Source organism: Triturus cristatus, chromosome 4_1, assembly GCF_964204655.1.
Source record: "Triturus cristatus chromosome 4_1, aTriCri1.1, whole genome shotgun sequence".
NCBI classification, from domain to species: Eukaryota; Metazoa; Chordata; class Amphibia; order Caudata; family Salamandridae; genus Triturus; species Triturus cristatus.
Genome location: NC_140585.1, coordinates 357,627,075 through 357,651,926, shown reverse-complemented (window position 1 = coordinate 357,651,926; position 24,852 = coordinate 357,627,075). Strand labels below are relative to the sequence as shown.

Sequence of the window (24,852 nt, the reverse complement as noted above, 5' to 3'; positions counted from 1 at the left end):
AAAGAAGTACTTAGTGAGTCGTAAATACGCTCTACTTTCGATATAAAAAGAATTTGCCACAGAATTGCATTGAGCCTCTTCCAAAACGGGAGATGCTGGTATCGTGTCGGCTCCGGATAGTCTCTTCACGACCGAAAAAAGAGTACGGGGACAGTTTTTAACATTGTCGATTATCTTAGAGACATAAGCAGCTCTGGCTGTTTTACAATGATGGTGATAGTCTCTAATGGCTTCCTTGTAAACTGTTTTACAGGAAGCAGAGTAGAAACGTCTCCATTTCCTCTCAAGGATCTTACAGTTGGTTTTCATGCGCTTAAGATCTTCAGAGTACCAAGGCGCAGGGGGTCTATGAGATAAGGAGTTTTTACGTGTTAGAGGAAGGAGTTCTTCAATGGCAGAATGCAGCCATTTAGATACTTCAGAGTTTAATTCGGATGTAGATGTGTGAATATTAGGGAGAGTGTTTGATAAGTATGTGTTGAAGTCAGCAATATTGAGTTTATGCCAACGACGTATAAACACATCCTTACTATTCCCTTTTTTATTTTGAATTCCGGTCAAAGATAGAACAAAGTGGACGGCATAATGGTCCGACCACTCCAGAGGACGAGCAGGAGAAGAGCATTCAAAAGAGAGGTTGGAGAGAACAGGATCTAATAGGTGTCCGGCAGAGTGTGTTGGCCCCGAATTGCATAAAGAAATATTTAGAGCTTCCAATTCAGATAAAAACAATTTGCCGACATTACATTGGTCATCTTCCAAATGAAGGTTCAGGTCGCCAAGAATGGAGAAATTGGCAGCTTTCAGCGAAAGGGGTGCAACAGCGTCGGAAAATGAGGTCATCCAAGTGGTAGCATTGCCAGGGGGACGGTAAATCAAAAGACCGGATAGAGTAAACCGGAGGCTAATAGCGAGCTTAAATAATCCGGCTTCACATCCAGCCAAGGGAAGGGCATCAAGAGTGCATGTATAATTAGACTTAAAGACGATTGCCATGCCTCCCCCTTTACCAGTGTCTCTGTCAATTTTGATCAGTTTGAAGCCCTCGGGGATTGCCAGGGCAATATCAGGTCCCGAGCAGGCCTGGAGCCAGGTTTCAGTAAGGAACATGGCGTCAGGCTTTTCATCTGCTAAAAAGTCGTAGATATCAGCCTTATGTTTTGGGAGTGATCTACAGTTCACACTCCAAAAATGCAAATTTGAGGGGGAAGAGAAGGTTTTAGTGTCCCTAGTTTCCCTAGTTCTACCTTTAGATTTACCCCGTTTATGTAGCGCACTGAATTGATTACACATAGACATTTTACCCATGGTGAAACCAAAATGTGAACATTTAAAATTATGCATGGGCAATACGCACGTGGCGCACTGTACGGGGGGGGTGATTAAGTAATTTTAAATCCTTACTAGTGTAGGTATGGCTGTCTCCGCAGTGGACTGGGACTATAGGAGGCGGAACCATGCCTTGTGTCCCTTGGCCCGTCCTGGCGTGGATGGGCGTAGACAGGCCTGACTCTGGCGCGACTCCGGCGCGAGTCAGGCGCGTCCGCTGTGCGCGTTCGCTGCGCGAAGACAAGGACATCCCTTTTTATGTTCCACTAGAGCGCTGTCAAGCCCAGTCCACACCCAAGATGGCCGCCGCTATTCTGTGCCCGGGACCGGCTCCACAGCGTCAATACTCGGCTGGGAGTGGTCCAGGGCAACAGAAAATAGGTGGAGCGAAGTGGGGATAAGAGCCCACCAGAAACAGGCTGAAATCCTTTAAGATGCCACAAAAGGAAAAAACGCCGAAGTTGCGGTGAGATTCAATTGTAGAATAAGTAAAATCAGCTAAACATAAAGATCACTAAAGAACCTTAATTAACCTGATCCAGGTCCACTTTGTGAACAGAAGATTTGCCTCAAACACCATTAGGTTGTTTAGCCATGTTAGCAAGAAAGCCAAACTGCTGAATAACCAACAACAACTTCAATGGCACTGGGCACAAAAAAGCCTTTGGTAAGGTTTCTTGGGTTTTTGTGTGCAGTACTGGATAGGATTTCAACAAGTACATTCTTCACCCATATGGTCCTCACTTCATATATTCACCCCTCTCCCAGAATTAGTATCAACGGTTCACTCTCCAACAGTTTTGCACCGCATGGCAATAGTCAAGGAAGCTTCATTTGCCTTTTATTATTGTTGCTAGCTACATAACCCCTTTTATTTGCTATTAGAGTAAATCCCAGCAAGTCAGGCAACTCCTTTAAAAAGGTAACCTACACAATGCAGCCAATGACAACCTCATCTTTAGTGAGCAAACAGGAAAAGCAATCCCTACAATACTATACTTTATTCCCTAAACAAGGATAGAAGCCCTTTCCATAAATAACCTGTGCCAATGTTTGTTTGTAGCTAATTCTGGTTTGGTAGGAGATTGAATATCTCCTACCATGCCGGGTAATGAATATCAGGAGTGTTATAAGTATACGAATAGGCCACAATAATAGCACGCACAATCGCTAGTCCTTGTTTTGAAATAAAGGGCACTGGGGCATTGGATGCAGGACAATTTGCATGCTTTGCACAATACTATAAATCACCTAACAGTGTCAGAAGCAAGTCATGTTTTCTTATATATTTTCTTTTCTTTAATTTTGCAGAAATGTTCGATGTTGTTGTAAATCGTAGGTTATGAAAACATTTAATTTAAGCACAACTTAGCACGTGTGCAGTCACGATACATGCAAAGGGTCCATCGTGGCCCTAGCAGCACCGGTCTTGAAGAAAGCCAATTAACACTGGTTTATTTGGCTGAAACATGTAGACCACTTCACTTCTTTAGGATGTGTGAGGTCATTTCTCCTCTTTCATGTCCATCATGGTTTTAACCCTGCTCCAGGAACTCTTTAATAACGTAATGTCCGGCACTCTTGCTCTAGTATCCTGGCTCTTTGGCTGAACCGGAGCCGCACCCAACCCCCCCTCCAGCGGCTTGTAACCGTCACGGGTGAGTAGCACGCTTCACAAGACCCTGATTGATTGACTGGAGGCAGTTTTAAGGCTCACCCACACAATATTCACCTATCTACCAAATCAAATCCCGCCCCACTATAAGCAGGCGTCGAAGCACGCATAGGAGGCACTCTGCCCACTGGTGGGAACCCGATGATGAAGCATGCCATTTGGTGGGTGAGGGTTCTTCTAAAAACTTAATGGGTTTTCTCTAGGGAGTCATCTTCCGTGACCTAGGAGATGTCGGTCGATGGTAACCACATTTAACTCGTTCTTGTTGTTTACCGGGTGGGAACCCGCTGATGAAGCATGCCACCAACTAGGATGGTGGGTGAGAGTTCTTCTAAACACCTAATGGGCTTTCTTTAGGAAGACAACTTCCGTGACCTAGGAGATGTTGGTCTATGGAAACCACATTTAGCTCGTTCTTTTTGATTATTCATAGGACTCTGGGGTGACGAACAATCCCCTTGGTTTCCTCCTCTCTCTCTCATTCTTTGTTTAGAATGGACACCTGACCCACCTTCAATCATCTTAACCCCTTGTGTGCCCCGCCCTTTCCACGCCCTGTGCCGGGTGTTTCATTAGCAGGCGGGGCTCATGACAAGACCATCTCGTCATGGGCACTCAAGGGGTTAAAGGCCTTCCCCCTTCCTTGTCCTCACTGCTCTGCAAACATTAATCTCTCCCCACTAGATCTTATGATAACTATGGGAAGGGTCAATTCCATTCGCTAAGAATGGAAAAACACAACTATCAGTACACATATGATGGGCATGGGTCCAATCTACCAGAAGAGCAAACACTCTGAGGACATACAGTAACAGGAATTGTTAAGGAAAAAGACTTGTTTCTACAATCACCTAAAAGCCCCATAATGAAACAACACTGTGTCTCGACTGTCCACTCAATAACACTTTTGGAGCTCTAATGCTCTCAGGGAACTACGTCATTATGCAGTGCAAACAGGCTGCATGCTATCCTTGCTCTTTTTGGAACCGTGCTAAATTGTACCTCTTCTTTTCCTCTCTTTCTCATCGGCTAAAACCTTTTTGAAAGGAACTCATTAACGGTTCACACATTCAATGAACTGATTCATTAGCGATAGAAGATAACTATTAGAATGTATTAATATAACAAAACTCTTCTAATGCAAATACAATAACATGACATGTTCTATTTTCCTAATCAGAAGGTATAAGTTTTCTAATAAGTAAAGCATGAGTCCTATTTACTGATGTTTAGGTATAATCCTGATTTTTAAACTTCAAAACATTTTTAAGTTAAAAAAAGTACTTCGATCAGGTAACAACTTCTCAACGCTTTATCCATTTTCTATTTTTTTTTTCTTAATACAAATTTCATTTATTTTGGCATAATGAGCGTAAAAATTCGAGAGTCTATGTAGAGAGTTACTTCATCAAGGCATACTGAATTGAAAGACCAATTTTAGATTTCAGTAACAGTTTCTGCGTTTCATGTATTTAATAAAAATGATACTCATGTTGTTTTGGTTTAAAATTCTGAACTCCACATTCATAAGAAAAGTAATATTTGGCGCTTTCAAAGGTATTGATGAGGATAGAAAAATCAGGGCTGGTAACCCCAGACTGAAGTTGAAGTTAGTCCATAGTTTTCCTGTTTTGTACATTCAGGAAGCGGATACTCCGCCAGTCTGTGTAGTTGTCTTTGGATCTTGTGGCTCACAAACTGGGGCCTTCCAGGGTCTCCAATCAATACCTTCGTTTTATATCTGCAGATGCACTGCCTCAGCCAGTAATGGAGATCATCAGCAAGCTGTTCATCATAAAACATATCTCCTAAGACAATAAGGTTCCAGTTTTCAGGATCTGAGCCAGTAATATTTGTGGTTAGCACTGGGACAGGTTTCACTTTGTTGAGCTCGCAGTTCAATGCAATGGCTGCTGCTGCAACTGCAAACAGAAAATACATTTAGAGATGGCTTCGGTCAAAAACACTACATGCCAATTAATAATTTTCTTGTATATTTTTGCGATATAATACAATACCAGATACTTTGCTTAACTGCCCAGTGTGCTAGCAGTAAGACCTTTGCAAACCCTACCGATCTGTTCTGTGGTTCAAAGCTAGTGTTCTGCTCTTTGACATAGACACTGATAGAATGTTTTTTATTGCAATTCAATGTAAAGAAATTACCGTACACTTCTAGCAACTTTAATTTTGTAAGGTGACCATATACAAAGTGAATGACAAGGGTACAAAATGTATGAAACGAAAGAGGCTTCTAGACAATGGTTTTAGGATTTTGCGCTTGTGGAAACTGGAGTTTCCTCCAGTGACAAATGTAGTTTTCAAAGTCTGGAAAGGGTTTACATCAGAATGTAAGCAAATCAGGGATTTATTATCATTTATAATCTGGAATCGGTCTCTGATGGGATACTTTAATAAGAGGCTAAAGCAATGGCAGACGTCAGCTGTCTAGCAGGGCTTGTATCTCTATTTTGGGGAGGCGTTTACATAGTTTTGATGACGAAATGAACAACATTTCAGAGAAAGAACAGGTTACCTGTGGTGATGTGACTCAGTTTACTGTGATGTCATTTGGAACGTTAGGATGAGATTCTTTGAATGTGGAGAAGTGGCAGTTATCATCTATGCTTTGGAGGTGCCTGGCACGGCTCTCTTTATCTCCCAATAAATCATCCTGTTTACTTGGCCATCTGCTGTGTCTGTGCCCCATCTTTTCACTGGCGACAGAAGACGGGATGCGAGTCTACATGGAGCTCTAAACCGGACTTCACTACATGAACTGGTACCTGCATTGAACTTCCTATGAGGCGAGAATTGGAAGTGAGATTTTCGTAGGTCTTTTAATTTTCTCTCGCCTGTTGTGATTTCTGCCCTGAATAGAGGTCTCTTCGAATCTGCGTTCTTCAGACTACATGTGAGTAACTCTCATATTACATTTCTGGGGCTTCACTTGGGCTTGACGAGAGAGCCGTGCCGCGCCGGTACCTCAGAGACAATATTTTTTTTTTCTCTCTACTGCGTGATTTACAGCGAGGGAATTGAGAGAAGCAAAGATTACGAGTTGCATTTAAATTAGACGACGCGCGCTTTTCAGCTTCTCAGCGAGACTCAGCGCGAGGGAATCTCTTACCTCATAAGCATTTGTCTCATCGAGCCTGCTGAATCATAACGCTCCATTTGTCTCATCGAGCCTGCTGTTTCATTACGCCTTGCATGCTACGCTGACGCGCACAGCATTTGCGCGTCACTGCATTCTTCAGTCAGCAAAAAAACGTAATGGGGTACGCGTTGCGCTGACACGCACAGCATTCGCGTGTCACGTTGACATTGTTTGGATGGTCGTCATAGCGACATAGACAGCAATAAAGCGAAGTAAAGTTGGAGCTTCCACGCTGGTACACACAGCCATTGTGTGTCAATCGGGAAAAAATAAAAGTTTACTTTCTTCACGCTGATACACACAGTTCACCAAATCTGATTGAAATCGTTTTTTTTTTTAAAAAAAAAAAGGAAACAAACGCAGTAAATCCAGAGGTGCACATTTTTTTTTTAATTCAATCAGCTCTGCATATAAATCGAACACACATGCTCACAACTTCAAGCAATCTACACTGCCATCTTGTGGTTAATTTATGGTGGTTTCTTTGTTAATTTTCAAAAGTTACCCACAGCAATTTTGTTTCTTTGGGTTTTAGCTCTTGCTCATTTCTTTAATATTTTTCATCTATATTCTCAAGCATGCAGAGTGTCACACCACCGGCACCTTTTCTACAAGAACCTGGAGAACCACAACTCGAATGGAAGCTATGGATCAGGTCGTTCAAAGCATATTTAGGTGCAATTGACGGTCAAAGATATAGACCAGAAAGAAAGAAAAATCTCATGTATTATCATCTGGGAGTAGAAGGACAAAATGTTTTTGATCATCTTCCTCCTTTTGAACCACCTGATGGTCAAGACCCCGATGAATTTGAAACAGCTGTTTTACAATTAGATAAGTACTTCACAAAAACTAAAAACATTGTTGTACATAGGTACAATTTTTTTACAAGGACGCAAAAAGCCAACGAAAGCATAAACACGTTCATTACGGCGTTAAAAGTTCTCGCTGCAAAATGCGAATTTGAGAACTCAGTTTACTGTGATGTCATTTGGAACGTTAGGATGAGATTCTTTGAATGTGGAGAAGTGGCAGTTATCATCTATGCTTTGGAGGTGCCTGGCACGGCTCTCTTTATCTCCCAATAAATCATCCTGTTTACTTGGCCATCTGCTGTGTCTGTGCCCCATCTTTTCATTACCTTTGGACGATAATTCCTTGGAGGGATCTATATGACATATTAGACGTCTAGCCATGTGAGATGGAGGGACTGCAGTCCGCATTTGAAAACTTCAGGTGTTCTGCAAAACTGTCAGATTCTCAGAGAAGTGCTATCAAAAAATCGACATGTCTATTTTCCTTTCAAATTTGTTTTAAAACTTCGAGGAAGTTTAAACCAAGAATAAATATCTTCACTTGCAGATGATTGATTTAAAAATATGTGATCTTCATAAACAAACTTATTTATTGTTTGATCCGTAGACAACCTTCGTATTATCTAGCAAACCCTTCCATTTTGAAGGGATTACAATATTCGGACTAGATAAATTAGTTACTTACCTTCAGTAACTCCTTATCTGTTAGAGATGCTGTATCTAGCCTCAGATTCCTTACCTAGAATTTTCCCAGGCGCCACACTGGATCTAGAAAGACGTAAGCAGTACCTCTGCGCCGGTAGGTGGTGTTGATCGTCTCCACGGCGGCCTCCACATCAGATAAGTTGTGTTCGATGCCTATACAGGCGCTACACTAGTGCACTGACATCAGTTTTTTTTCTTGATTATTTTTGCGCCAGATGCACAGAGACGTCAGAAGGCCGAGTTCACTAGTGTGCCAAAACTATGGGCCTACAGGGACCTCTTTTAGGTAGGCAGACCGATTCGCAGAAGTGGGTAGTTTGGGAGCGTTGGTAACAAATCTGCAGCTAGATAGAGTCTCTACCATATAAGGCGTTACTGAAGGTAAGTTACTTTTTCATCTGATAGAGACTTCTAGCTGTAGATTCCTCACCTTAGAATAGATAACAAAGCAATATCTCGCTGGAGCCCGAAACAGGCGAAGTGCCCGTCACAACAGACCTGACTGTCATGGCAGTAATGTTTGGTGAATGTGTGGATAGGGTGAGCCCGCAAGCCCTCAGGGGGTTGTTTTTTTGCCAATCCATAGCAGATCCTAATGTGAGAACTATCCATCTGTAGGTGTCTGAACTGTTTTCTTCTTCTTTGCTCCAAAGAACCCAACCAAGAGCTGATCACCCACCTGGTGTGCTCTGGTGTGATCGATGTAGTACAAAAAAAAGCTCCTTTTGGGTCCAAACGGTGGAGTCTCTCCTCCTCTTTGGAGGGATGAGGCAGACAACGAAGGGGGGCAGTGTGATACTTTGGCCCACATGGAAGGGTGTAACCACTTTAGGCAGAAAAGAGGCACAGGTGCAGAAACCAGTTTGCCTGGAAAGAAGCTGGTGTGCGGAGGGTTAACAGAAACCACCTTCAGATCGCTTACCCGCCTGGGTCGATGTGATGGCCACCAAAAAAACTGTTTTGATCATCATACGTCTTAGGGGAAAAGAATGCATGGTTTTAAAAGATGAACACGTCAATAAAGTTAAAACCTAATTTAGATCTCATTGGGACATAACAAAAGGTCTGGGTGAAAGCATATGTTGGAGGCCCTTCAGAAATCGTGTCACAACAGGTGACTTGAACAGGGAGGGTTGATCCGGCAACCACAAAAAAGGTGAGATGGCTGAAATTTACCCTTTAACTGTGCCCAGAGCAATGCCTTGCCGGGCTAGAGCCGACGCAAACAGTAACACCTCCAACAAAGATGCAGACCGAGGGCCACAAACTTGTACATGCTGCAAGCATATGCAATCTTTGTGGAGGGACTCCTGGCTACCAAGATGGCCTCACAGATTTTGGGAGGGAGATCAAAGATTCAACTGTCGCTGATCATTGTCCATGCATGAATGCTGTGAAAGGAGATCCTCCTGAAGGGGCAGCCCGATCGAAGGACCGATGCTCATGCTCAAGAGTTTGCAATACCATACCCATAATCTTCGTGCCCTATCCAGATAACTTGGGCCAGGTTTGATCTTCGTAACTGGGAGCACGAGTGGTTTTAACAGGAAGGCATACAGGAGACCTTAGCCACACTCGAGAAGCAAGACTTCTCCAAGCTAGAGCCGCCTTGGAAAGCCCAATTTGCAGAAGTGTTGACACTGCGAGTTCGGGGACAAATAGATTTAACCAATGTTCTCTCCAGTTGTGGAAGGGGCCTTGTACCTTCTCCAGATGTTGATGCTATTCATGATCTGCGAGGCATCGATGGTTATGTTCACCCACCCTGGCGTTCAAAGACCCCGCAACGTGTTGCATGGCATGGAAAATATCCTGACATTCCAGTGTGAGCCTCCTGGCACAAGGTTCGTGACCCCACCCCACCCGGTTTGTTGCTGTGGCACATGGCGGCGGTGTTGTCTGTGAGCACCGGAATTAACCTCCCCTCAATGGAAGGGAGGTAGCCTTTCAATGCCAAGCAAATCACTCTCAATTCCAAAAAGCTGATGTGCTGCAGAGACCCTGCCGGAGGCGGAAAGCATCCAATCTCCACATCTCCCAGAAGACCGCCCTAACCCTGGAGTGACGCATTTGTCGACTCTGTGATATCTAGGTGGGGAAGGAAAAGAGGTTTGCCGCTAACCCAATCACAGTTTGTTTGCCACAACTGCAAGTCTTTTGCAGTTGCCTCCAATATCTGGACCAGAGGGGAGAGATTCCCCTAATGCTGCACCCACTGGGGGTTCAAGTCCCACTGCAGTCCATGCATATGGCAGTGGTCATGCTTTCCCAACAAAATGCAGGAGGCCAGGAGACACAGAATCCTCAGTCAGTCTCACCAAAACCCAGGATAGATGCTGAAACATCGGGATCATAGCCTGATTATCCTGATCTAGCCGCTCCGGAGGATAGGTGCTGAATCGCACTGTGTCCAGAATGGCTCCAATTAAAGGGTTCATCTGAGAGAGAGTCAGGTGCGACTTTGGCATGTTGATAGTGAACCCAAGAGAATGCAGGTTGGTCTGCAGCAGTCTGGAGGTAGGTGACGACCTCCTGCGGTGAACCTGCCTTCAACAGCCAGTCGCTGAAGCAGGGGTAGACTGGAAACCCTGACATCTGCAGGTGGGATTCAACCACCGTCATCACCTTCTTAAACACCTGAAGGATGCTGGTAATGCCAACGGGGAACACACTAAACTAACAGTGCTTGTGGCCCACCACGAACTGCAGGTAATGTCTTTGGGATGGAAAATATGCATCCTGCAAATCCAATGCTACAATTTAGTCTTCAGGGTCCCAGACAGACAGGACCTGACCCAATATGAGCATCTTGAATTTCTCCTTTTTTCAGGAAGTAGTTGAGAGCACAGGCCTATTAAAGGGCCGAGACCTCCTTCTTTTTTTGCAACTAGAAAGTAGCACGAATAGGAGCCATAACCTACTTCTGATGTTGGCATCCTCTCAATGGCTCCTTTGGTTAAAAGAGCCTGCACTACCTGACGAAAAAGGAGAGGTGGTCCTCTGTCAACGATGTGAGGATGGTAACATGTGCGGCAAGGTTTCTGTAAATTATGAGCACCCATTTGTCTGAAGATATGGAATGCCAGTGGGACAGGAGGGCTACCACCAGGTTGTTGGCACTCTCCATGGCCCCACGCCAGCCCCACTCTGCCTTCCACTCCTTCCATGGCTACAGAAGAGGGCTACAAACTAGGCCCATTTCCATCCAGTCACTGTAACAAACAGGCTCCTCAGTCCTTTTGTGGCTGTTGACGCAGCTCACAAAAGCCTCGCAGTAACCAAAGTCAGATCTACCCAGTCCACCACACACCCCTCTCGCAACCAAAGCGTTTTTGCAGTTTGTCAATGTCACGGTTAAATCCCCTCAGAACTGCTGCAATAACATAGTTCATATCCAGCATGCCTATGATAAAGTGACAATGTGCATAAAAGTCAATAAAAAGCATTCTTTCATGCAATTTGCCACAAATAAAAATTGAATGGTGCAAGCAAAAACTTTCAAGACCGCAAGGAGACAATCGTTCCTCCTAACCCCCTTAATTGTGTCGCACTGCAGTAATCCAGAGAAAATCCACTTGTAAAGTAGAAACAAGCGGCTCATACTCCAAAGTCCTCATGAACACAAATACAGTTCCTCCATTACGGAAGCCATAGGCCATGGAGGACAGCCTTCAAAACAGGAACATGGCACCCATAAATACATCCAACAAAAGCAAAATGCCGAGGCAAAATCATTGGATTCTCTGCTTTTCATTAGCACATTAGAAGTGGCAAAATGGCATCTCCATTCCTAGTCCTTACGCATTTCAGCTCAACATAAGAGCCTTGGTAACAGGTGAGAGAGATCATAAAGGTAAGTGATCACATGCTTTATATGCGGGTTGAATATGCCCAGTAGTCTTGCCATACTACAATTTCCAGCATGCTTTGTAAAAAATCCCATTCATAGCATTTTTGCAGTTTTTAAATGTCAGTTTAATACAATAAGAACTGCTACAATAACATAGTTCATATCCAGCATGCCTTTGATAAAGTAACGACGTGCATATAAGTTAATGAAAATGTGCATCGCCCATATTAATTCCCATAGGAATTTTAGACACGACTACAGCCCAAACCGATTTACGGAATTACATCAAATTTGGCAGAAAGCTAGATGTTGGTCCAGAGAGCGACCTTTTGTGATTCGTTTTCAAGATATGAAAGAAAATCCAAATTTGTGTATCTAAGGTCGCAAAACCATTGTGAATAATTTATGAAGCGTCGCAAATACATGCGCCAACTGGCCACAATCGGTGTAGAAAGTTGCGGTCGCCATTTTATATAATGGGACACGGTCCTGAGGGGCTCATAATAAAGATTGGAAGATATATAAGGGGCCAGGGTAGGGGTACCCTGACCCAATGGGTGTGATAAAGGGATATTTTATGGACCCCTTTTGTGTTCAACATGTCAAAAACAGTTTTTTCCACAAATGATATTCTCAAATTCGTAGCAAAGCCCACCGCGTGCCCCTGTGTGACATCTCGACGTATTCGCTTATTTCGCTGCAAAGATTGTTTTGAAAAATACATTCAGATACTCATTTAGCTACCATTGTACTTACACAGAGACCCAATCACACAGTTACACCCACTCAGAGACTTATGCACCCACTCACAGATCCACTCAGACACTCACGCACAAAGTATTGTGAGTGTATGAGGAGCTTTGTAAGTGGTTGTGTGAGTGTTTTGTTGGGTTTATGAATGGGTGAATGTCTCTGTGGGTGTGTGAGTGAGTCAGTGAGTCAGTGTCTGTGTGGCCTGAGAGTAGGTGTGCGAGTAGTCCATTAATCATGTGTTCTGGAAGTGTACAGCATGTGTGTAGCTTTTCTGCATGGTCGAGTTGGCATTAAAAACTCCATAGTAATGTTTAAACTTATATTATACTATGCACTAGTTATCCCTTAGGTAGGGCGTAGAGAAGTCATAGGGCAGGGTCTATGTGGTTAGTAGGTAAGACATGCACTTTAAAGTCTCTGTCTGTCACATGTGTATTTTGAGACCCCTAGGCAGGGTGAAATTCCAGTCTCTCACTTAGACTGCATCTTGTATGCATATTTAGAAAAGCAAAGTCACTCACCTAGCCAGTCAGAGAAAGACAGAGGCATGTAGATATTCAGTGACATGCTCATATAGTATTTATGTATCCAGCAGTAACAGAGCCAGTTGCACACACATTTATAAAACCCAATACTCCGTAATAGAGGCACTATGCAATATATACAGCTACTTATATACATATAGCGATCCGCAGCGATACTAAGATAGCTAGTCATATAGCAACTTAGTTACTTACACATCCAGTGACACAGCCACACAGGGACTGATTCACTTATTTAGATGTGTACTCAAGTAGTGATACTACTAGTCACCCATCCAGACTAGTAGTCCTTTAAACATGTAGTCTGCATGTTACTGTAGATGCTGTATGTGCAGTTTTACTGCCAGATCGAGTGGGCATTTAAAACTCCTTGCCAAGGTGTAATCTTCCCTTTTACTGCATTTAAATCATTCCCAACATAGGGAGTACATAGGTCATAAGTCAAGGTAATATGCGTATAGAAGGTAAGACGTACTTTGAAGTCTCAGTGAGTTACATGCTCACTTACAGACACATACACCCAGTTATATATCCAGCCTGCCACCCATACTGCAACTCACATACCTATGTACAAAAGCATAGAGCCACTTGCATACACAGTGACATAGGCACTTTGTCATTCACTCACACAGCATTTACGTATCCAGCACTAACCGAGCCAGTTGCACACACAGTTAAATGCCCCAACACTCACTAACACAGTCAGAAGCGAACAATACAGTCTGATGCATACAGTTTTACAAACTCAGAGTTTCTAAGAGAGCCAGTAAAATAGTGTTATAGTTACTTAAACATCCAGTCACACACCCACAGACAGACTGATACACTCACTCAGATATGTGCTCAAGTACTGACACAACCAAGTCACCCATCCAGACGAGTAGGCCTTTAAACATGTCTCAGCTCTGCTACTGCAAAGTCTGTGTGTTGGGTTTTATTGCCAGGTGGACTTGGCATTTCAAACCCCTTTGCAAAGCCTTTAACTCCCTTTCTACTATACATGAGTCACCTGTGAAGTAGGCTGTAGTTAGGTAATAGGGCTGGGGTAATAGGGCAGGGTGGTATGTGCTTGAGAGGTAAGACATGTACTTCGACGTTTCAGTGAGTTACATGTGCACTTGCAGACCTATATGCCCAGTTATACATCCTCTTTCCCACCCATACTGCAACTCATATACCTATTTACAAAAGCATAGAGCCACTCACACACCCAGTAAGACAGTGACAAAGGCACTTAGACATTCACTCACACAGCACTTATGTACCCAGCAGGAACACAGCCAGTTCCACACACAGTTACATACCCCAACACTCATTAACACAGCAGCTAAGCTGTCCGTAAGTCACTTGCATGCAGATTTATACACCCATGGAGTTACGAAGAGAGTCACTGATATAACGATATAGTTACTTACAGATATAGTCACACATCCAAAGAGGGACTGAAACACTCATTCAGATATGTAGTCAAGTAATGACACTACTAGTCATCCATCCAGACAAGTAGTCATTTAAACATGTGTTGGGCCCGCTACTGAAGAGCTTGTGTGTGTGCAGTTTTACTGCCGGGTTGACCTGGCATTCAAAATCCCTTTGCCAAGGCTTAAACTCCAGTTTTACTACATATAAGTCACCCTTAAGGTAGGCCGTAGATAGACTATAGGGTAGGGTGGTATGTGCTGAAAGGGTAAAGCATGTACAATGAAGTTTCAGTGAGCTACACATGCACTTACAGACCCATACGTCCACTTAGACATCCACTCTCCCATCTAATCCGCTACTCGCATACCTATTTATAAAAGTATAGAGCCACTCACACACCCAGTAAGACAGCAACAGAGGCACTTAGACATTCACTCACACAGCGCGTATGTATCTAGCAGTAATAGAGCCAGTTCCACACACAGTTACATACTGCAACACTGACTAACACAGCCAGTAAACTATCCATAGAGCTACTTGCATACAGGTTTATACATCCATAGAATTAATAAGAGAGTAACTCATATACAGATATAGTTACTTACACGTACAGCCACACACCCCAATAGGGACTGAAACACTGAGATATGTGGTCAAGTACTGACACTCCTAGTCACCCATCCAGACTAGTAGTCCTTTACACACGGGCCTACTGCTGCAGAGCTTGTGTGTGCAGTTTTACTGCCAGGTTGGCTTGGCATTTAGAACCCCTTGGTTCACAAAGAAATGGATAGGGGGTCCAAGGAGGATTGTATAGACCTGCGAGGGTTGACTCCCCAATTTAACACTAGTCACAAAAAATAGAACCCTTGGGTCTTAAAGGTTTAACAAGAGTGATAGAGGTTATCCGAGAAGGCAGCTCACCAACCTCTAGGATATTCCTTTTTTAGGGCGAAATCCCTCACCCACTAAAGTTGGAATGCTTCATCATTGGGATTCTCCTCATACCAGGATGCCTAGTCCTGGCATGGGCTACAACCCCCTTAGAGGGAGGATCTCAGGGATGTTTTGTTTCTAAATAGAGGTATGCTAAATACCACAATGATGAGTCACAAATCAAGTCAGGTGAGAGATGCAGTGTAAGAAAATGATTGCGAAAGAGTAAACTAGCTATCAGGTACGTAATATACCTTTATTGACACATCCTGGGGCTAGGGTTAGAAACACGGCACTTGCAGGGATAACATATACCTGCAGTTAGTGACGAAAGTGGTCTACATGTATCAGCCTATTAATCCTAAAAAAGAGGTGTCTTGGCTTTCGTTAGGACCAACTTGTGCTGCTGTGAAGTGAATTATATGTCAAATTATCAGTGTCGTTCAGAGTGACAAATGATAACAAATATTCAAAAAATGATTCTCTGAGTCTCAGAATGAGGAGAAATTGTTATAAGAAAGGAAAAAGATGCAAAACCAGTTATCCTTATCCTTATTCCATCAGGAGTCTAGGGAAAATGAAGAGTTAGTTACTGGAGGTGTAAAAGAGCATGACAAAGCATTAGTGTTGATAAGTTTACAGAAGAGATTACAAAGTTTCAGAGAAGCCAAACTGTGTTTGTATTTGTTGTTGACGCACTTACTACAAAAGCCAAACTCACAATGTTATTCTCTATTCAAAATCTGAACATTTGTAGAAAAATGCTTTGATTTGTCCACACGGCAAATTATATGTAAGTATTTCTATGATAAGTTAGAGGATAACAAAATGCCAGCCAGAGCAATACATAACAAGTTAGAATTGATGGTATGACTACAAAGAACAAACAAATCTGGCAAGTATTAGTGTATGTTAGTAAAGTGAAAAAACATTATCCCTGTTGATGGTCAAGATATAACTTGTGTGGAGGATGAAACAATACCTTCAAGTGGACAGATTGAAAGAGTGGATCGATCCACATCTGAAGAAATATATAAACACTACAGTATCTATCCCCTGCATTCTCAAGACGTTATTGGTGATGTTATTGAACTCTTTCAAATGAAACAAGCAAACCAAGCTCCTATGAGTGTGTGGGAAAAAGGTTTAGAGGTTCGCTGTTCTCCACAACTATTTCCTACTGGAGCAGATGGGTGCTAGGATGACCACACCATACAAATACCAGCAGCTGAATTCAGTTTAATGAGATTATATTAATAGGATCCTTGATTTCACAAGTGTATTCCATACATATTCATCTTCTGTTTGAGAGTGACTTGTGTGGATTATCATATGCTGTAAACCATATACTAAAGACAGGAGTTAACCTTCAAAATCTCTCTGCAAAGGAATTCGGAGACAAAGTTCATGGCAAGGATGAAAACTTGGAGTACAACTTGATTAATTTGATGGCGTGCCAACGCTGGACCAATAAGTATTGGTAATGTTGTCATGGAGAATGGAAATGTATGTTGAGACACCTAGGTGAACCTATTTTGTTTATGACACCAAGTTCTGCAGAGTATGCGTGGGATAACCTGCTTGAATTTTTGAGAGAAGCAAACAAACATTAAAATTTCTATATAAGGCAGCAGGAGAACTTTGCTCTTTGGCTCCTGCTAATGTTTGTAGTAATTTTAACCACAGGTTTCAAGCCATGCTGTCTTTCAAATGCAACAAAAAAACATCCTCTTGGTGAATTAGCTGATTTCTTTTGGCATAAAGAGTACCAAGCCAGCGGTGCTCCTCATATTCACATGCTGTTATGAATAAACGATACACTGAGATTTGGATCAGACAGTGATGAGTCTGTACTTTATAGAACAGAATGCGACATGCACCATCCCAGAAGACAGTGGTGGAAAAGGGCTGAGACACCAATTTCTGTGCTTCCAAACACACAGATCTGGGAAGTACTCTCGTCGGAAATAGAAAAGCACAGGAAAATTTTATATAAGAGGTCTGTTTAGATTTCCACGACCTGGCATTTCCCAAGGAAGAGTGGACAGCTTTTTATCTGCAGTCAGACATACACGGACACGAAATTCACCCCAAAAAAATACAACCTCAGAAGAACAGGCACCTCCAAGTATTATAATGACCATAACCCAGTGATTCTCAAAATGTGGACTGCTAATATGGATATACAATTTGTTGCAGACAACTCCATCGCTGTTGTTCGTTACATCACTTCATATATTACAAAATCAGAGAAAACAGAGATGAAGGAGATGTGGGAGAAGATTCCAGCAGAAAAGTCTCTAACCAATACACTGTACAGCTTCAGCTTGAAAACACGTTCCCATAGAGAGATAGGGTCCTATGAGTGCTGTGATTGGTTGAGCTCAGCCAGTTTGTTCTCGAAGTCAACTGGAATTGTTTGGGTAAATCTAGGCCTAGCAAGCGTGTTGAAGTCTTTCCTTAGAATTCAGTACTTAGCAGAGTTTGACATGGAAAGTACAGACATTGTGAAATCAAATATGTTGGACACATACTATCCAAGAAGAGGTCCACATCTAGAAAAAATGTGCCTTTATGAAGTACTATAACAAAATACTTTTCGAAGCCGGAGGGTCTAAGGGAAAGGTTAAAGACCACACAGGGTTTATTCCCCAAAATCAAGACAAATAACAGTACGAAACCCCGAGGTCTATCAAAAGAAAGTGTGGAAACCACTACATCAAAAATTAAATCAAACCAGAAAAGTGGAACACAACCAATGTCTACGCCCAATAGATATATCTTTGGGCATATCCCTTTATAGGACGAAATCCCTCACTCACCAAAGGTGACATGCTTCATCATTTGGGATTCTCCTCCCAGAGAAAAAACCTAGTTCCTCTGGCGGCTACAACCCCCTCTCTGAGAGGGAGGAGCTCAGGGATGTTTTGTAATATGATGTTGGATATACTAAATCCACAAATGTAGAGCTAGAAGTATGAGTGAGGGCGCAGCGCAAAAAGGAAATATATAATGATCCCCCTTTGTATGTAGACATCCTTATTAACAATGGATTACCACCGTCTTTTCTAGAGCGGTGCTCCCTTCCTGAGCGGTTGCCAGGTTGAGGTGTGGTGATTTACCCAGTGCTCACGGGTAAGTCTATTTCATTTTTAAGAGTTCTCTCTTCTGGAACACCACTAGCTGTTGGTTACATTTATGTTTCTTACTTTTTAGGTAATTGTCACCAACTTTTGGACACACTGAAAGAGTGTCCTTGTATCCTTTTTTGTGTTTATGACACATTTCTTTTGCACGCAGTAGTATTACAGGTCCTAATGAAAGCCGAGCCTTCTCACAGGCTAGATGGCTGAAACATGTTGACCAATTGTTTCCTCATCGCGGTCTAAAAATCTGTCGACTGTTGGTGCACGATTTTTTAATCCTGGCCAGAACGTACTATATTAAAGTTTCTTCATGTTCCTGAGCTAGTTTTATAGTCAAAAGTCAAAACAGCTTTATTCGATTTTTAAAAGAAAAACCATAAAAGCATACATATAAAATAGTTCATTTTTTACAAGAAGCAGTACAAATTAATAACAGTTAAAAACATATCCTAATTCATGGAGATCCTAAATCTTATAATGGTTTTAAGAAATGTTGAAACAGAGAAAATGAGGAATTCATCATCCAGCAATTGCAGTTTAACCAAAGCCACTCTACATTGCCTCAGCCCTAGTTTTTTTAAAACGGGTCGGAGCAACCTTTTCCTAGGTTCTGAGTAATATTTGCAAAAAAAGATACAATGCAGAGACGATTGAACGGAAACCTCGTCACAGGGACAGGGAGTAAGTTCCTTAGACCAACAATTCATCACAGGAAAAGTCACTAATCTAAAAAAGGCATCAACCCTAAATCGGGTTAAAAGCATTCGAGAATAGCAGCTAGGGACAAGATTCAAGTATGGCTGTATGCCTTGCTTCTGAATAAGTAAATGGTTAGCCATAACGGAGCTCTTACATTTCTCCAGCAACCAGCGTTTCTCTGACAGAAAGACCAGGCATAATTTCTTACGTTTTTTTCTTGACAGTTCTGCCATGGTGTCTGGGGAATCAAAGAATTCCGGATGGCCCATCTCAACAAAGAAATTTTTTAGATATTTGAACCAGGAGATTTTTGGAGACCCATCTAAGCCAAGACAGTCCTTGATTATATCCCTGTTCAAGCCCGTCTCGGTGCCCGACCAAACTTTGTGCCACAACAGAATGGGCTCTAGGTTAATGAGGTCAGAGATATAAGGTACGCCCAGCTCTTGATGACAAACGTAAGAGCAAGTGGACCCAGGTACTGCCAGTAAAAAACGAAGAAAAACATTTTGACAGATCTGGATGGTCGAGGCGTTTCCTATACCCCAAATTCCTGCACCATACAGTGCGGTGGATACACATTTAGCTCTATAAATGTCCAACAGCACTGATACAGGACGACCCCCTACCTTATTAGAGAAATGTTTGACGGCTCCTATAGCTCGTGAGAAGGCTAATTTTCTTGATTCCCTTGCTGCTAGCCAAGTGCCCTTTTTATCAAAATTAATACCCAGATAGGAGAAAGTGTTGACAATCGCAAGTTTTGTGTCGGATAAAAAAGAATTGCAGCGAAGGTTCTTCTTTTTTGTGCAGCACATAGTAAAAGTTTTGCTGATATTGATCTTTAAACCCCTATTGCCCATGTACTCTGAGAATTTGCTAATCGATCTTTGTAGGCCGATTTGAGTCTGGGCCATAATTACAGCATCGTCTGCATATAAAAGAATGGGGATGTGGGAGTTGCCGATTTTTGGATAGTCCTGCTTATCTTCCAGGAGGTGAGATGCGACTGAGTTAATATATAGGTTAAACAAAAAAGGAGCTAAAATGCAGCCTTGTCTCACGCCCTTTCCTATAGGGAATTTGGAAGAGCACTCCCCCTTCTCTCCGAAACGAACCCTAGCACCCGCATCTCGATATAATTCTCTGATAAAAATTAGAAGGTTTGGGTCCACACCCATGTCCTGCATGGTTAGCCAGAGTTTGTTGTGGTTGATGCAGTCAAAAGCCGAGCTTAAGTCCACAAATGTGAGGAATATATTTTCGTTTTTTGCCTCAACATATTTGGCTACTAGCAGAGCTAGATTCAATCCTTGCTCAATAGTTCCCAAACCTTCCCTAAAACCATATTGGAACTGGGAGAGAATACCTTTTTCGTCGGCCCATGTTTGCAGTTTATTAAGTATAACTCTCCCCGCGATCTTCATGAGAGAATCAAGTAAGGAGATCGGTCTATAACACTTCGGTGTGTTACGATCTCCTTTCTTAAAAATGGGGACCACGATGGCTTCCTGCCAAGTCCGTGGGAAGCCCACTTTAGTAAAGCTGTTAAGAACATTGGTTAAAAGAGGAGCCCATAACTTATTGTTTGCCTTATATATATCCACGGGTATTCCGTCCAGGCCCGGAGCCTTTCCCGCTGGGCTCTTATCAATGGCTATCAGAACTTCGTCAATAGAGAAGGCAACGTTAATTGGAAAGTGCAATCTATCCTGTAATCTTAAGTTTTCCCCCCCGTCTGTAACTACCGTGGGGTCTTCTTGATAGAGTTCCCGAAAGTAAGTCACCCAAGTCTCTTCAGTGATTGCTATTTCAATAGAGTCTGTTTCGTTATTAGTAAAAAAAGGAGCGTTCACTGCTTTCCAAAAGGCAGTATTGTTTTTAGATTGACAGGCTTCTCGGAGGGTAAACCACGCATCCGGTTTAATTTTTTTCTTCCTTTTTTTAACTGCCTTTTGATAAGCGGATCTGGCCGATCTGACATCCACCATTACTCTGGGGTCTCTCTTTAGTTGGGTCAATAAGTAGGCGTGAGTCCTACTACACTCTCTGTCGAACCACCTCTTGGTTTTGTTAGCCCCATGATGAAGAGGTTTTGTAAGTAGATTCCCAATTTCCGCAGAGATACTAAGGAAAGCATCGGTCACTTTTGAAGGATCGGCGCTCTCAATTAGACAAGTATTGAATTCATCTACCCTGGAGCGGATTAAAGTACCAAGAAAGGCCGCTGGTTCTACTTTGTCCCATTTTAAGGTATAACCATTCCTCCTGGCAAGCCGCAATCTATGGTTGTATAGATTCTGAACCGTAGAATCGGTGTTGCTTTTAGCCTTCGGAATGGCCAGGGACAAACTGAGGGGTAGATGATCACTCATTGCTACCTCGCGTAATTCAAACGAGCAAATATAGTCAGAATAGCGTTTAGATATAAGCAGGAAGTCAATGGTGGAGTTACATCCTCTGCCTATAAAAGTGGGGCTGAATGGGACTGATGGAGAACAAAGTTCGTTAGCAAAACCCAAATCCAAGGAGAAGAGTATGTCGTTTAGATTTTTTCCTAAAGGGGTGTGGGAAAAATGTGCAGAAGGAACGCCCTCCCTTTCCCCCAGATCACATATGTTTTGATCACTGAGTGGACATAACGTGTGATTAAAATCGCCAGTCCAAATAACACAGGTATCAGAGGAATCCTTGTCGTCCAAGTTTTTTAAGGATTCAGTTAGTTCCTTAAGTGTTGAGGCCCACAGATCTTTCGGTATGTTGTTATAAAAATTTATCAGATCTATATGTAACTTTCCCCCAAGCGTGATGTGCAGAATTTGGTAAAAAGCAGAGGCTGGTGCAAAGGAGATTTTTATGTCTTTTACACAGTTGGAAACATAAGTGCATAGACCCCCTTTGTTTCTCCCTCTAGTGGTGGGTATTGCAGGAGTGTGATAAGTTCGATAGCCCATCATATGAATGGGATCAACCGTCCAACATTCCTGGAGGCAAATGAACGAAAACGTTTTCAAAAAAGTGATACAATTTGTGTCTCCTAGTCTGGAGGACAGACCTGCAATATTCCAAGACAAAAGGGTGAGGTCAGAGCATGTGTCAGCCTCTTGCAAGGAAGGAGGAATAGAAATTTCACAAGAAACAACATTGACAACCGGACCACTGTTTGGACTTAAGGGATAATTCGGAGTCTCTACCGTCATAAAGTTGCTAAAAGTAGTATCAGGATTAACCCGAGGGGGGACTATCAATTGTGCTATCTGTGGATCAAATGATTTTAACTCATCCTTATTTACAGCCTTCCCTACAAGTTCTGAGGCTGGGGGGTCATTAGGGGGCAGTCAATCAACCGCATCTAGGCAACTGTACCTATTTGCGCATGAAAAAGACTCCAACCAGTCCTGGTCGGTTATAGCCATCCCGCCTCTTTCAAAGTTGCCGTTAGCTTTACCTCGCCCAACCTGAACCCACCAGTTGTTATTAGCTTGGGGAGGATAGAAATAAGCAAGTGGGAAAGGGGTAATGCTGGTAAAATGTAAGGAGGATCGTGTCTGTTGGATGTGTTTAACCACATGAGGGTTGCTAAAATTGATCACAATACAGTCCCCTGTTGTATCTTTATTTCTTCTGCCCACCCAACTAACTCTCCGCACAAACAGAATCTTTGCGTGGGTGCCAGGAGGGAGTGGTCGGTTGTTATTGAGCCAATGCATTGTTTTGTTCTTTAGCTCGTGATATGACTCAGTAACATTAGCTCCAATACAAGGTACACCCGTCAAAACAATAACATATGGGTCGGATTCTGGTGGAAGATCTAGAATGGGTAGGTTATGTACGTTTTCATTGGGCAAAACCCTTCTACTAACTTTCGCATTATTATTCTGTACCGTGTCGTTAGTAACTATTATATTAGCATCTGGGGATTTCTGCTGAGGTATTTCTGCTATAAGTTGATCTTTAGTGGCACTAATGCTGGTAGATTTTTCAGTGCAAGCAATAACCTCACCGGTTCTCCGGGATGTATCTAATGGCAGAGCCAAGTGAGGAATAGTCAGGAGAGGAGAGGTTTTCTCTGTAGAGTTACTTGCAATATTAGCTGGTGCGGGGGATTTATTATGCTCTCTATGTAAATCTATCTTCATTAGTTGATTAAATTCAAGATTTGTTAGAGCAGTTTGTTCTATTTTTTTAAGGCGCTCTTCTATTTTGATAAGCCTATCTAAAAACGGTCGGGTAGAGTTATCAAAAATTTCCCTTATTTTTGAGAGGAAACCCTCCTCTATTTGCGTGGATTTGTTTGGGGTTACTTCAGACAGAGTTTGTTCGTTAGTCCCCAGAGAAAGATTAGACGGGAGTTTATCGTTTTTGGATTTGTTCGGTATAGATTTATTCCCCTTTTTACCACGCGGGGCAGCCTTTTGTTTTGGTTTGGCCCCTAGGGTTGAAGCAGGAAGGGGGGAGGTGACATCGGAGATGGCATGTGATTGAGCTCGAGTCGAAACACCGTCAGATTGAACATTCACAGCATCAGACAAGATGTCAGATCTGTTGGTATTTCTAGCAGTATTAGCCCTTATCCTTTCCAAGCTAGAGTCCATAGTTAAGTCAATACTACCCCCCTCGCTAATCATACCATTATTTGTGCCAGAAATAGTATTATAAGGCGCAGGTGAAACAACTGTGGCAATAGTCCCTAGAGAAGAACGTTTGGCAGTAAGCGAGTCCAACGAGAGACGACGCTCTGTTAAGTCAATTTCACGTTCTAAAATGTTGGCTGCCCTAACAATGAAATTGTCCAGAGTTCCAGCCAGAGTAGTATTGGTAGTGGTACCCTTAGCCCTAGGCATTCTTTCTGCAAGTTCTGATATATATATCTCTCTCACTAAGAAGGCCGAGTTGCAGGGGGGGTGGCCCAGCCCAGTGTCTCAAGTCTCGAACGGCCTCAAACGGCCCACTCTTTGCCCGGTCTTAGCCCCGTGCTAAGTCCCGCGCGCGTCCCGCTAGCGCGTGAGGGCAAAATTATGTTTATAAAGGGAAAGGAAACGGTGTTGGGGGAGGAGTCGGGAAGAGGACCAGGTGCGGATGATCAGCTTCCCGCACAGCACCCTGGTCCTCGCAGTCCCGGTTACGCCGGTCGCTCACCGTAAAACAGGCATCCAGCAACGTCCCCTCACCACAGCAGAGCACAGCACAGCACAGGGGGGCCAACAGCGTGGAGCGTAGAGTCAGGGCATCAACAGGGCATCCACAATGACCCAGGCAGTGAACAGCGAAATCCCGGTCCCTCGAGCGGCGCCCGCGCAGCGGGGGCCGCGAGGCGCGATGGAAGATCAAAAGGCTGGGGTAAGAATCCAGGCAGTCCTGGCAGTAACGAGCAGCACAAACCAGTTTCTCCAGCGGAGCCCGTAATGCAAGGGCTGCACCGCCTGATGAAGGTGTTGGGGGAGGAGTCGGGAAGAGGACCAGGTGCGGATGATCAGCTTCCCGCACAGCACCCTGGTCCTCGCAGTCCCGGTTACGCCGGTCGCTCACCGTAAAACAAGCATCCAGCAACGTCCCCTCACCACAGCAGAGCACAGCACAGCACAGGGGGGCCAACAGCGTGGAGCGTAGAGTCAGGGCATCAACAGGGCATCCACAATGACCCAGGCAGTGAACAGCGAAGTCCCGGTCCCTCGAGCGGCGCCCGCGCAGCGGGGGCCGCGAGGCGCGATGGAAGATCAAAAGGCTGGGGTAAGAATCCAGGCAGTCCTGGCAGTAACGAGCAGCACAAACCAGTTTCTCCTGGGGAACAGCAAAGACCTTCCTGCCTTCCTCTGAACT

The 24,852-nt window shown here is 43.3% G+C and overlaps 1 protein-coding gene and 1 long non-coding RNA gene across 2 annotated transcripts in view; one reads left to right on the top strand and one right to left on the bottom strand.

The window, feature by feature from the left end:
- LOC146854942 (uncharacterized) overlaps positions 1–24,852 on the top strand; it is a 206,188-nt gene that overhangs the window by 35,068 nt on the left and 146,268 nt on the right. The gene's annotated exons all lie outside the window — the stretch shown is intronic.
- Positions 4,294–24,852, bottom strand: part of ETFBKMT (electron transfer flavoprotein subunit beta lysine methyltransferase) — a 164,689-nt gene continuing 144,130 nt past the window's right edge. The window contains exon 3 of the mRNA XM_085652368.1: positions 4,294–4,926. Within this exon, the coding sequence (XP_085508494.1) occupies positions 4,583–4,926 (344 nt within the window). The 3' untranslated portion in view covers positions 4,294–4,582. The remainder of the gene's footprint in view (positions 4,927–24,852) is intronic.